This window comes from Octopus bimaculoides, chromosome 4, assembly GCF_001194135.2.
Source record: "Octopus bimaculoides isolate UCB-OBI-ISO-001 chromosome 4, ASM119413v2, whole genome shotgun sequence".
In the NCBI taxonomy this organism is placed as follows: Eukaryota; Metazoa; Mollusca; class Cephalopoda; order Octopoda; family Octopodidae; genus Octopus; species Octopus bimaculoides.
This window is the reverse complement of record NC_068984.1, coordinates 129,399,618-129,412,119: the sequence shown is the minus strand read 5'-3', so window position 1 is coordinate 129,412,119 and position 12,502 is coordinate 129,399,618. Positions and strand designations below refer to the sequence as shown.

Sequence of the window (12,502 nt, the reverse complement as noted above, 5' to 3'; positions counted from 1 at the left end):
TCTCTCTCTCTCTCTTTCTCTCTCTCTCTTTCTCTCTCTCTCTTTCTCTCTCTCTCTCTCTTTCTCTCCCCCTCTCTCTTCATCCATCTATTCATCCCTGTCGCTCTGTCTGTCTCTTCTTGTCACTCGCTTTATTCACTATCACTCTACCCCCCTCTCTCTTTCTCTCTCTGTATTCTTTGTTTTTTATACACTATTTTGGTTTTTATTTTTTTACCTTTCATTTCCTATCTTTATCTACCCTTCCCTTTCACCTCTCTCTTGACAAATGCTTTGACACTTTATTATAGAGGAATTACTATACCAAGCCCAGGACTTTGCTGCCCAACTTACTCCAATGGAAGTTGACATCCTTTTCCAGTTAGCTGGTCTTCGACAACAAACTGGGTGAGTCACTACAGCAAATTTCCTCTTTATTGATACATTTACAGCAATGCTCTCCAAGATCTCCAATATTTATCAATTTAGTTTCAGCATTGGATCAAACGCAAAGAATTTCATAATGTAATTTAATGGTTGGTAAAATATAATTGCTGTTATCATTTTTAGCTGTTTAATTATCATAAGCTAGGGCAAGCACTTAAAAGTAGAAGTTAGCTGTTGAATGGAGTTACAATTTCTAGATGGGATCTCTTGTTTTCCTAATTCTTTTGGAATATGCAGAATGCCATAGTTGCTCAATTTCCATTCCTCATTTACGTTGTCTTTTGTTGCAAAGAATTATAACAGCGAAATAAAAATCAATGAAAAAAATAAAAAGGTTCCCCCATCTTTGGTTAGGTGGATGTCTTTTCTCAAAAATTGCAAAGATCTGTTCAAAATTTCAGATTCCAATGAAAATGAAATAAGGAGCATAAACTATGAAGAAAAGAAAAACCAAAACAAACAAGAAAAAAAACCCTCTGTAGTGTTTCTGTTCAGACTTTAACTAAATGTACTTGACAAGAGCTGACAAGAGTATTTAAACCACCTGTAGCAGGTAGTAATTGTGGTGTTTCTCAGAGACTCAACTATTTCTATTGTTATAAAAGCATGTTATTTACTTAGTTATTCTAAGGCGGAAGTGGCATAGAACAGATAAGAAAAGTACCTAATAGAACCTAGGTGTGGTTATGAAGTTTACTCTGCAGCCTTGTGATTTTAGGTTAAGTTTCATTGTGTTCCACCTTGGGCAAGTGTCTCATATGATAGTCCCAGGCTGACTAAAGCCTTGTGAGTGGATTTGGTTGATGGAAATCAAAAGAAACTTAGTGTGTGTGCATGCATGTGTACACTATATGTCTGTGCATTTGTTTACATTTATTTCTCTGAAAAGTTATTCAGATCTAAGTTATGTTCTCACTTGATTTAGAAACAGTGTAAACTGCATCATATTGGGTTTTTTTGTGTAAGATGTGGGGCAATGTGACTATTGTTAATTTAATTTGCTGTCCAGTTTGTTAGTTTGTTTTGATATTTACAGAAATTATTACTGATTACTCTGATGTCAAGCTAAACAGCACATTGTTAATGTATGGTAGTCTTAAAATGAAAAAAAAAAAAAAGATCAATCCTAGAATTATTTAAAATGATAAATCTAGGTATATTTAAATAATTACTTGCTTAACCCTTTAATATTTAAACTAGCCATAACCAGCCCAAATATTTTTACCTATCTTATGTTCAAAATAGCCAGATCTGACCTCTTACACCGACCCAACAATGCCATTCTAAAAGTAGACAATCACATCATCAAAACTTTGAAGCTGTGAAATAATGCATGATGAATTCAAAACCATGTGAATAAATAAGCATTACATTTGACTGAGTAATCTGAATGCCAAAGGGTTCAGCTCTTTGCTCCCTATCATTCATAGGCCATGGGCAACTTTTTTTCTGGCCTTGTTGGTTTTGAATTACGTCTGTAACTTTTTTTTTTTAACTAGGTAGGAGTATTGGCTTTATGCAAACTCATTTTTGTCTCTAGGAATACGCGGTCCATTTTAGTTTGGCCATTCTCCTTTGGCATGTTCCAATATGGGATGTCCTACCCAGAGTTTGTACTCTGCAGGCATAGCTATCGGAGTTGTTGAGGCACACATGCAACTACACTGCAACAAGAATGGAACCTTGTGGTGGACATTTATATAATGATTGTAGATCATTTCTCCTATTATTTGGAGCCTGGTGTAGCCATCCGGTTGCACCAGTCCTCAGTCAAATCGTCCAACCCATGCTAGCATGGAAAGCGGACGTTAAACGATGATGATGATGATGATGATTCCTTGTTGATAAGACATGGATTTCCAAGCAAGTTAAAAATTCAAATTCAAACGATCAACTGTCAATCCTTCTCAACCATTCTCTTCTGTCTGTATTCATATATAAGTCTTTGTTTGTTTGTACATGTCTGTATGTATTATAGCACTGTGTTTTTAATATTTGGTTTCCAATAAGGACTTCAACTAACTATATCAGTCATGGGCAACCTTTTTTAAGAAGTGGGCGCATCATCAGGTAGGTTGCACCTGGCTCATCATTAGTTAGGCTGCACATGACTCATCATCAGGTAAGCTGCACTACTATAAAAATTGAAGGTAATTTTAATAAACACTATTTTTCCTTGTGAAATTTGGTGCACCATTAAGACAGTAAGCTGGCAGGATTGTTAGCGTGCTGGACAGAATGCTTAGCTGCATTTCATCCATCCTTACATTCTGAGTTCAAATTCTGCCAAGGTCAACTTTACCTTTCATCCTTTTGGGGTCGATAAAATAAGTACCAGTTGAGTACTGGGGTCGATGTAATCGACTTACCCCCACCCCCAAAATTGTTGACCTTGTGTCAAAACTTGAAACCATAATTAGGCATGCCATTCAAAATGTCTGTCCCACAGGCTGCAGTTTGCCATGACTGGTCTAGATTATATGAATATACTTTAAAAATATCATTTTAATTAGTATTCATTTACTGATTAGCTTATTGAAACATTAATGCTTGATTTTTTTTATTTTTGTTCTTAAGGAATAATTGCACAAAGTTATTTGTCTTTTTTTTTTTTTTTTTGTCATGTTTTTGTTTCAGCGTTAGAAGAAGTTTTGGGTGAGACATTATAATTTTATTTTGGTGATATTTGGTGTTGTATATTTTTTTAAAATTCACTTCAGATTCGCCTGCCAGCTTGAAAGATACCCAAGGTTTTTCCCTCTCCCTAAAAGCAAATACTCTGTGTTTCATGTTAATGGGTATTTCTCTTAATTAGTATTGCTGATACCATATTTAGAAAAATCAGTTGTGTTTACTTTTTTCATGTGTGTGTGTGTTGTAGTTTACTCCATGCTAGCTAGAAAACCAATATCATTTTTTTTTGTTAGTGAATTACAATAGAAAGAATACTCTAAACTATGTTGTAGCATCATTAGAAGACATTTATTGTATCATTGTTCCCTCATTTGTAAATCATTTGTGTATCTCTATTTAATGTCCATATCCATACAAGTGATACTGTGTGCTGCTCTCTGAAAGATATTTTCATAAAACATAACTAATTATAAAGTTTGGATCATTTTCTTTACTATTAGGCCATAAATAATAAATTAAATAACCTGTCTCATGATAATTAGTAGAATAGAATTTGCTGTAACAAATGAATAAAATATCAAATACTTTTATTGATTACAACTTACCATTTGATATTCTCTGGTTATATAAACAGCTTTATAAGATTATATATATATATATCGCAAGCTTAAAAACAGCTCCACACATTCACAAATTCAAGTTTTTTTTTTTTTTTGTATCAGTTGAGATCAGGAGTTTTTTTTTCTGTTTAACTTTACACATTTTCTATACATAGTCCCCTTTTATTCATCATAGTCTTTCAGGCAATAACAGAGGAATTCAAGACGGGTTGCCCCTGGGAGCTCCTCTATGCTGATGACCTGGCCCTCTTAGCAGAATCACTACCGGAACTAGAAAAGGTTTAGAATCAAAAGGCCTTAGAGTCAATGTAGCTAAGACCAAAATTCTAGTAAGTAGGAAGGCAAATTCATTACACACCCCCTCAGGTAGGTCTGCTCGGTCTGTAGAAAAGGTGTAGGTAGAAACTCCATAAGATGTACCCATTGTAAGCTATGGACACATAAGAGGTGCAGCAACATCAAAGGAAGATTAACCGAGAAAATATCTTTTGTGTGCAGCAGATGCACAAGGGCAGTAAACACCACAGATGCTCAGAAAACAGATTACATCACACTCCAGGGGAAGAAACTAGAAGTAGTTGATAGCTTCTGCTACCTGGGTGACGAAGTTAGGAGTGGGGGTGGATGCTCAGAGAGTGTTACCACTAGAATAAGAATAGCCTGGGCAAAGTTTAGAAAGCTTCTACCTCTACTGGTGACAAAGGGCCTTTCGCTCAGAGTGAAAGGTAGATTGTACGATGCATGTGTGCGAACTGCCATGCTTCACGGCAGTGAAACATGGGCCGTGACTGCGGAGGACGTGTAGGCTCGAAAGAAATGAAGCTAGCATGATCCGCTGGATGTGTAATTTCAGTGTGCACACATGACAGAGTGTAAGTGCCCTGAGAGAAATGTTGGACATAAGAAGCATCGGATGCGACATGCAAGAGAGACGTTTGCACTGGTATGGTCATGTACTACGGATGGATGAGGAGAGATGGAGGAAGAAGTGCCACTCCCAAACAGTTGAAGGAATCTGGGGTAGAAGTAGACCCAGGAAGACATGGGATGAGGTGGTCAAGCATGACATTCGAACATTGGGCCTCATGGAGGCAATGATGAAGGACCAAGACCTCTGGAGATATGCTGTGACTGCGAAGACCCGGCAAATAAAGTGAGTTCACGGCTGTATCCTACACCAGTTTCACATAACCAGCCCTAACCAATTCAAAAGTACCTTGGATCGGAGGGCGACCTGCTGTGCTTGAGGAGACCTATTGAGTCAAGTACATCAACATCAAAATGAAAATCAAATGGAAATTGTAGTTGTGATACCCGTGCTGGTGGCACGTAAAAAGCACCATCCGAATGTAACCAATGCCAGCGCCGCTTTGACTAGCTTCTGTGCTGGTGGCACATAAAAAAGCACCAACTGATTGTGGCCGTTGCCAGCCTCCTCTGGCCCCTGTGCTGGTGGCACGTAAAAAGCACCCACTACACTCACTGAGTGGTTGACGTTAGGAAGGGCATCCAGCTGTAAAAACACTACCAGATCAGACTGGAGCCTGGTGCAGCCTCCTGGCTTCCCAGACACCGGTCAAACCGTCCAACCCATGCTAGCATAGAAAACAGACGTTAAACGACGATGATGATGATGATGATGAAACTTCCTTGATTAATTCAGTACTTAAATAAGAGCTGCGTGAAACCTTTTGGTACCATATTTCCGTTGATGTACCCTACCTTTAGTTCAATTAAGTTTGAAAATGAAGAATAAAATAATGAAGAGAAAAATGAAATTAAAATAACTTTGTCATTATTGTGCTGGTGTTTAAAATGTAAAATAACTTGAAATTCAAAATGGAAGGTCTTCAAAACACTTTAAAACATAAAGTTTGTATCATAGAACCAGAGTCTGTCTCAGATTATTTGCTATAAAAAGATGAAATTACTTAAAAATTTTATTACTTCAAAATTTTATTACTTCAAAATTTTATTACTTCAAAACTTGATTTCTCTGTCTTAATGGCATTCTGCACCTAATATCTGAGTATCATTATTTTAGATATAATGTTCTTATTTAGCAGAAACAGCTGGAGGAAGTGGGGCGAGTTAATACTGCATAACTAAATGGGAAAGGATAGTTACTAGTCAAGTCAGAGACTGTTTGTAAACAAATAACATGGATTAGTGCAGTAATGTTTAGATTGCAATGAAATGCAGCTAGCAAGTCCTGAAAGGAAGATGTTGAGAGCAGTAGAACTCTAATCAGTAGTATCGGGTAGATTTCTTTAATTATGAGTGGGGTGTAATGTTTCAGGCTTCCATAATCTCTGGCAGTTATTACTAGAATGAGATAAAGGTGATGCTCCAGCATAGCTTTAGTTGTGATGGCTAAAACAAGCTAAATAACTGAAGATAAACTGTTTAGGATAGAAGTTAATTTTGTTGTCAATTGTGTGACGACAACATGTAGGATGCTCAAAGAACATGGGGCCTGAGTAATAGGTAAAGAGAGAACTGAACTGGACTTGTGATAAGGCAGGAGAAATAGATGTTCATTCTGACAGTAAATGTGGTTCTGATGGTTACCATTTGACATCTCATTCAAGGGTCAGTGTTCTAATCTCATTCACTTATACATCATGGGAACCAAGTTGAGCTCGATCCTTATGAGTCCTAAGGGTCAAGGGAAAAAGAAAAAAAAACTCCAGGTGCTAAAAATGCTGTGTGGTTAGAGGGAGAGTTGTTTTGAGAAAGTTGGAGAGAATTGGACACAGCAGTAGAATGCTTTTATTTTTCATGATAACTTAGATATATGATAGGTTTTTCAAGGCAGCACACTTTTTCACTATTTGGTTCTCAATCACTTCATTTCTATAACATCTTTCTAAAGTGTAATCTAATCCCAGTTACTCTTTAGTCCACCTTTCTTCTCTATCATCAACTTGTAGTTTGTTGTCTGGCCCTTTCGAATCCTGTTGCTTTGCAACTCACTTGCACTCAAGCTGTATCCTTACTTAATGTTGTACATTTATTGACAGATACTCTCCTTGTTCATTTCCTGTCATTTCAAATATTCAGTCTTTACTGCACAAGTTCCACTACCAACATGCACCTTTCTATAAATTAAAAACAAAACATTTTATCATCAATAGTGATCATTTCTTAAAATTTTCTTGACAGCATAGCATCAATAACTACATTTTCTGTACTACTAAACCAATTGGGTGACCACAACATATCTATTTATTACTACTAGGAACTTAAAAGTCTGTAGGCTTTATTTCCTGTGTTGGTCATATCACCACTTGAGCATATATCTAAACTATTACTTTACTATCATGCTATCAAAGGTCTTCCTACTTGTTTTCTATATCCATTGACTACACTGGCTACAAAATATTTGATTTTCAGTTAAGTTTTAATCCAGCTGTTAAAATGGAATCATCCACCAATTATCACTATTAACTTATATATGAGGAAATGCCTACATAGTTGCTTAACTAGAGGGAAATAGCAGTCAGATCTCCCCCAATTGCACTATACCATCTTAAATAGAAAAAGATATATTGGATAATGTAGTCCTAGACATATTCCTCATAAGACTGGGTGGTCATCTCTGGAATACCTTTGATTGTAGGTCTGCCCAATTAGACCTGTTGTTGTTCAGCCATAACTAATCTATAGTTAAACAACAACTAACTTTCCTAGCTACAACATTACCGATCACTACAGTTAACAACACACTCAGTGACTGGCTATGATTATGATTTTTTTTTTTTTTACATTATTGTTGTATTGATTTCTTGTACCCTGGCTATCATTATTAACAATATTCACTACTGAATCAATACTAGTTATCTTTGGTAATCATAGGCAGGAACTATGTAGATGCCAGTTAGAAGGATCATCCCTGTTGTTGAGTGCTAGACTTAATCTGTCGGTCATTTCAACACCAGCACATGGTTCCTAGGTGCTCTTTGATATTCAGCCCAAGTTTTCTGTGTGAGGATAAATTTCTGCTTGCCTCCTGCCAGTATCAGTGGTTATGGTAAGGGTCTTGAGTATTTCCCTTCCTTAAACTATTAAACTACAACAACCCTCCCCACTCCTTAAAAAAATGCCTTACAAACTCACAAACCAAACTGTTATCTAGGAATATAGTGTCTCTTTCTGTTTGCAAATTGCTATTCCTATCAACTGTAATCTATTTTCTTCAGACTAGTTATCATTGATCACATTCATTTATACTTTTAATTCATCTGAAACTATTATTATTATTATTATTATTATTTATTATTATTATTATTATTGAGAGTCAACAACTATTGAAAAGGTTTCAAGATGCAATGAAAATTTTAGTAAGATAAGTAAATGAGTGGAGATTTTACCAGTGAGTGAGTTAAATTATAAGGCACTAAAAGAGAATGACTCTCCCCAGACACAACAGAATACGCTTCAACACATGAACTCACATAAAGAATCTTGCAAACCAAATCCAAAAATGAAACTGTTATTTATGTTTTCCCTTTACAAAATGTGTGTTGCTCTCTTTATAGAATCAGTGCTATTTCCCATTCTGTCCAGTCTGTCATATGAATTGCTTCTGTTCAGTTGTCTCATCAGAAATCTAGTTCATACTGTCTGCATGAAGTATATCCCTTTGCTGTTTATAGGTACCAAAGTACTTTCTCAGACTTCTTCTCCTTTGCCCTCAACCAATTTACTAATATAACTTAGTATAGATTTAGTAATTAGTTTTCAAGACTAATCATTATTTGAATTGAGAGGACTGGAATTATTACTCTACAAGAAGTCAGTAGTGTATAAATAGTGTAGTTGCCATAACGATTATCATCATTGCTGTGATATTATGTTGAATATGGAATCTAATTCACAACTGAAGAATGAACTGATTGTACTTTATCATTGTGGTACAGAATGAATAGTGTGTTTTTAGTTGATTTTATTATTATTTTTTTTTTGTTGATGTATAATAATTAGAAACAATGTTTTCTAGAGCTTTCTGTGTGTGGTCAGTTTTGATAAACTGATTGAAAAGATTGATATCTGCAGTCATCTGCATACATTCATGTCGTGCATGGACTAGATGTTTGTGTATTTGCCTACGTCTGTGCCTAGCTCTTTAGAATAAATAGAATTAGAAAATTGATTGGAATTTGAATTGTAAGCTATATGATATCCAACAGGGAAACTCAGAGAGGTTGAGAGAGATTACATTGTAATTTTGTGCTCTATTTCACTGAGTCTGTACAAGGAATTACTATTGTCATTATATTGTTTTTATCCCTTCAATTTCATTTCTATAGTTTAAAAAAAAACAAAAATTAGACATAATCCTTCAATTTTTAATCTACTTCATGTTATGTTTCATCAAACATATTAGGGTTAATTAAATTGCTAAATTCAATAAGTTATTAAAATAAACTGAGACAAATAAATGTAACATCTCCTGTCTAAATAGAAGGGCATATAATATCTTCAATAATATAACATTTTGTTCTGGTGTATTTTTTTGTCTGTTGGATTAGATGTTAGGTTTTTCCCTTTCAATTTAAATAACTTTGGTGTTCTACTAGTTTTACTTTTAACTTGGAATACACAGAGGATTGACTCTAGTAGGATTTGAACTCTGAATATTGACCCATCAAATTAAATTCTGTGAAACTTCGTGTTGGCTTGTTGTTTTTTGCAGATTTTTGAAAATACATGAATATTTGCTACATTTAATAAAGGTAGTTACTTACTGAAACTTGATGTTCTTGGGTGATTTATTTTTATTATTGGTGTTTACTCTTTCATAATATCCTTAGGTTTGTTTTCTTGTTTAAAGCAGTTGTGTTTCTAAGTAAGTTTCTTTAACTAAATCATTTCCCATCATCCCCTACTAGCCACAACCCAAATTAACAATTTGGGATGTGGTATAGCTTTGATGTTAAGAGGTTCACAGTGCAAGCATATATTTGATGCCACTGTACAGCACCTTGGGCCAGTGTCTTCTACCATAGCCTTGGTTTCATCAGTACTTTATAAATGGAATTTGAAAGACGGAAATTGTGCTGAAACTTGTATGCATGGCTGGTATCTTTTATTGGGCTTCATAATTCAATACTAAAAAAATAATTAAGGCTCTTTATAATCTTACTACAAACTGTTATTTACCTTACTATAATCTTACTATAAACTGCTCATAATAATGTTTCACCTCTTTCATTCTTGGGATTAGAATAACTTTTCTATTTTCATTATAGTCTATCCTATTCATTCATATTTATCATTACTTATTTTTTAATTCAGTGTTAACACATTCTTTCTTTTTAACTGGATTTAATTTACTTACTCTATTTTCAGATATTTTCCTCTCACAGGTTATGAGATAATCAACTAATTACAATTTTTCATTTGTTTATAAATACAAATTTTTATTAATTTTCTGGTTATTTTTTTTTCTCAGAAGTTTTAGCTAGAATTCAATAATTCCATAAAATATATGTTGCAAAACGTGCTAGATTATTAATTAGATAAATAAACTTTAAATGTGGAAACTGCCCTCTTACATTACATTTCATTGGTATTAGTTTTACAATACTCCATTGGTGTTCATTATAGTTGTGTTAGTAATAAGTATGGCAGTTCTTTTTTTTTCACGCAACTTTAACTAAAGATCTAAGATATTAAATTAGTGTGTAATATAAATTTGACTTATGAACACTCTGTAGTTGGTTAAATAGATTGTAGTTTCTATTAGTTAATATTTTAGTACTTACATTCAGTGATTAGGTTGTATAATACTATCTGGTGATTTTATATTACATCTATTATAGGATAATTATTGGCTATAGAGCCATGTGTTCTCTTTTGTTTTTTTGCAAAAACTGTAAGATCAATTGAGCTGCAGTTGCTATGAGTTCCCAGATTGACCATAATTTAAGCTTTAGCATATTCCAATTTGATATAATAGCAGTTCCAGCTATACTCTGAATATTTGTTTTTTTTCTGCTTTTTAGTTTGCTGCTGTATGTTTTAAGAAACTGTTAACTGTTGCATAATGATGTTCAGTGGTTATCTTAAACTGTAAAAGCTGTATGTTTTTTTATTTCAAAGCCGTATACGATATGAAGACCTGGAATGTGTATCCCCCATGGAAGGGAGAGAGACTCCATACTCCATCCAGATGCAAATAGCTGAAGTAAGTATTCATCTTCTAACATTTACCAATTAACTTTATGTATTACTTTATCTTTAATTATACAGATAAAAAAAAAAACACTCATGCGTTATCACTGTATAACTGATATTTTTCTTTTTATCCCAGGAGAAGATCCGTCTTGCTGAAGGTGCTGGTCGTCAGCCATTAATGATGGTGTTAGAAAATGCTTATCGTTTTACTCTTGGTTCTGTGGCTGGAGGTATGTTTTATTTTTGTCTTGTTTATGTAAATAAAAATACAAATTCGAGGAACACATTTAAATTATTGGTGGTTGTCCCATCATCATCATCATTTAATGTCTACTTTTCCATGCTTGCATGGGTCAGATGAAATTTATTGAAGCCAGATGCCTTTCTGTTGCTAATCCTCACCTGTTTTCAAGCAAGGTATTATTTCCCCAAGGCCAGACATGTTTTCACAGCAGACAGGAAATAAGCAACCTGTATGATGTTAGGTCTAAACAAGGACACACACAGTGTATATATCTATAATGGGTATTATTGTGTTTATATATATGTATGTGTATAGATGTATAATAGTTATTACTGTGTGTACGTGCTCTTTTACTCTTTTACTTGTTTCAGTCATTTGACTGCGGCCATGCTGGAGCACCACCTTTAGTCGAGCAAATTGACCCCGGGACTTATTCTTCGTAAGCCGAGTACTTATTCTATCGGTCTCTTTTGCCGAACTGCTAAGTGACAGGGACATAAACACACCAGCATCAGTTGTCAAGCAATGCTAGGGGGACAAACACACACATACACACACACACACATATATATATATACATATATACGACGGGCTTCTTTCAGTTTCCGTCTACCAAATCCACTCACAAGGCTTTGGTTGGCCCGAGACTATAGTAGAAGACACTTGCCCAAGATGCCACGCAGTGAGACTAAACTCGGAACCGTGTGTTCGGTAAACAAGCTACTTACCACACAGCCACTCCTGCACTTCGTATATATGCGTGTGCTTGTGTGTGTATTTTATTTGAAAGTTTTCCTCTGTTTCATATTGATGTTTAACATTTTTTTTAGATGTTTAGATAATTCGTTTTATACTTTATTTTTATTTTCATCTGTCACAATTTGTAACTGAAATTTTTTCCTTTTTTCCTTCCCTAGCTACTGGAGCTACAGCTGTATACCCCATCGATCTTGTTAAGACCCGTCTTCAGAATCAACGCTCTGGCTCCTATGTTGGAGAGTTGATGTATAAAAATAGCTTTGACTGCTTTAAAAAAGTTTTGCGTCATGAAGGTTTTACTGGCCTTTATCGAGGATTGGCTCCCCAACTTGTTGGAGTTGCTCCAGAGAAAGCTATTAAATTAACAGTAAATATCATGTCGTATTTATCTAAATATATGTGTGTGTGTGTATATATATATATATATCACGCAGCTATCCTCATCCATTCTCACTACATGTCCATACCAGCGCAATCGTCTCTCTTGCACGCCACAACTGATGCTTCTAATGTTCAGCTTTTCTCTCAAGATACTTACACTCTGACGGGTCAATGTGAATACCCGTCAGAGTGTAAGTATCTTGAGAGAAAAGCTGAACATTAGAAGCATCAGTTGTGGCGTGCAAGAGAGACGATT

At 35.0% G+C, this 12,502-nt stretch overlaps 1 protein-coding gene across 1 annotated transcript in view; it reads left to right on the top strand.

Moving 5' to 3' along the window:
* Positions 1-12,502, top strand: part of LOC106868630 (calcium-binding mitochondrial carrier protein Aralar1-like) — an 82,788-nt gene that overhangs the window by 39,602 nt on the left and 30,684 nt on the right. The window contains exons 7-11 of the mRNA XM_052967679.1: positions 291-387; positions 3,064-3,081; positions 10,788-10,872; positions 10,999-11,092; positions 12,024-12,232. Of these exons, the coding sequence (XP_052823639.1) occupies positions 291-387; positions 3,064-3,081; positions 10,788-10,872; positions 10,999-11,092; positions 12,024-12,232 (503 nt within the window). The remainder of the gene's footprint in view (positions 1-290; positions 388-3,063; positions 3,082-10,787; positions 10,873-10,998; positions 11,093-12,023; positions 12,233-12,502) is intronic.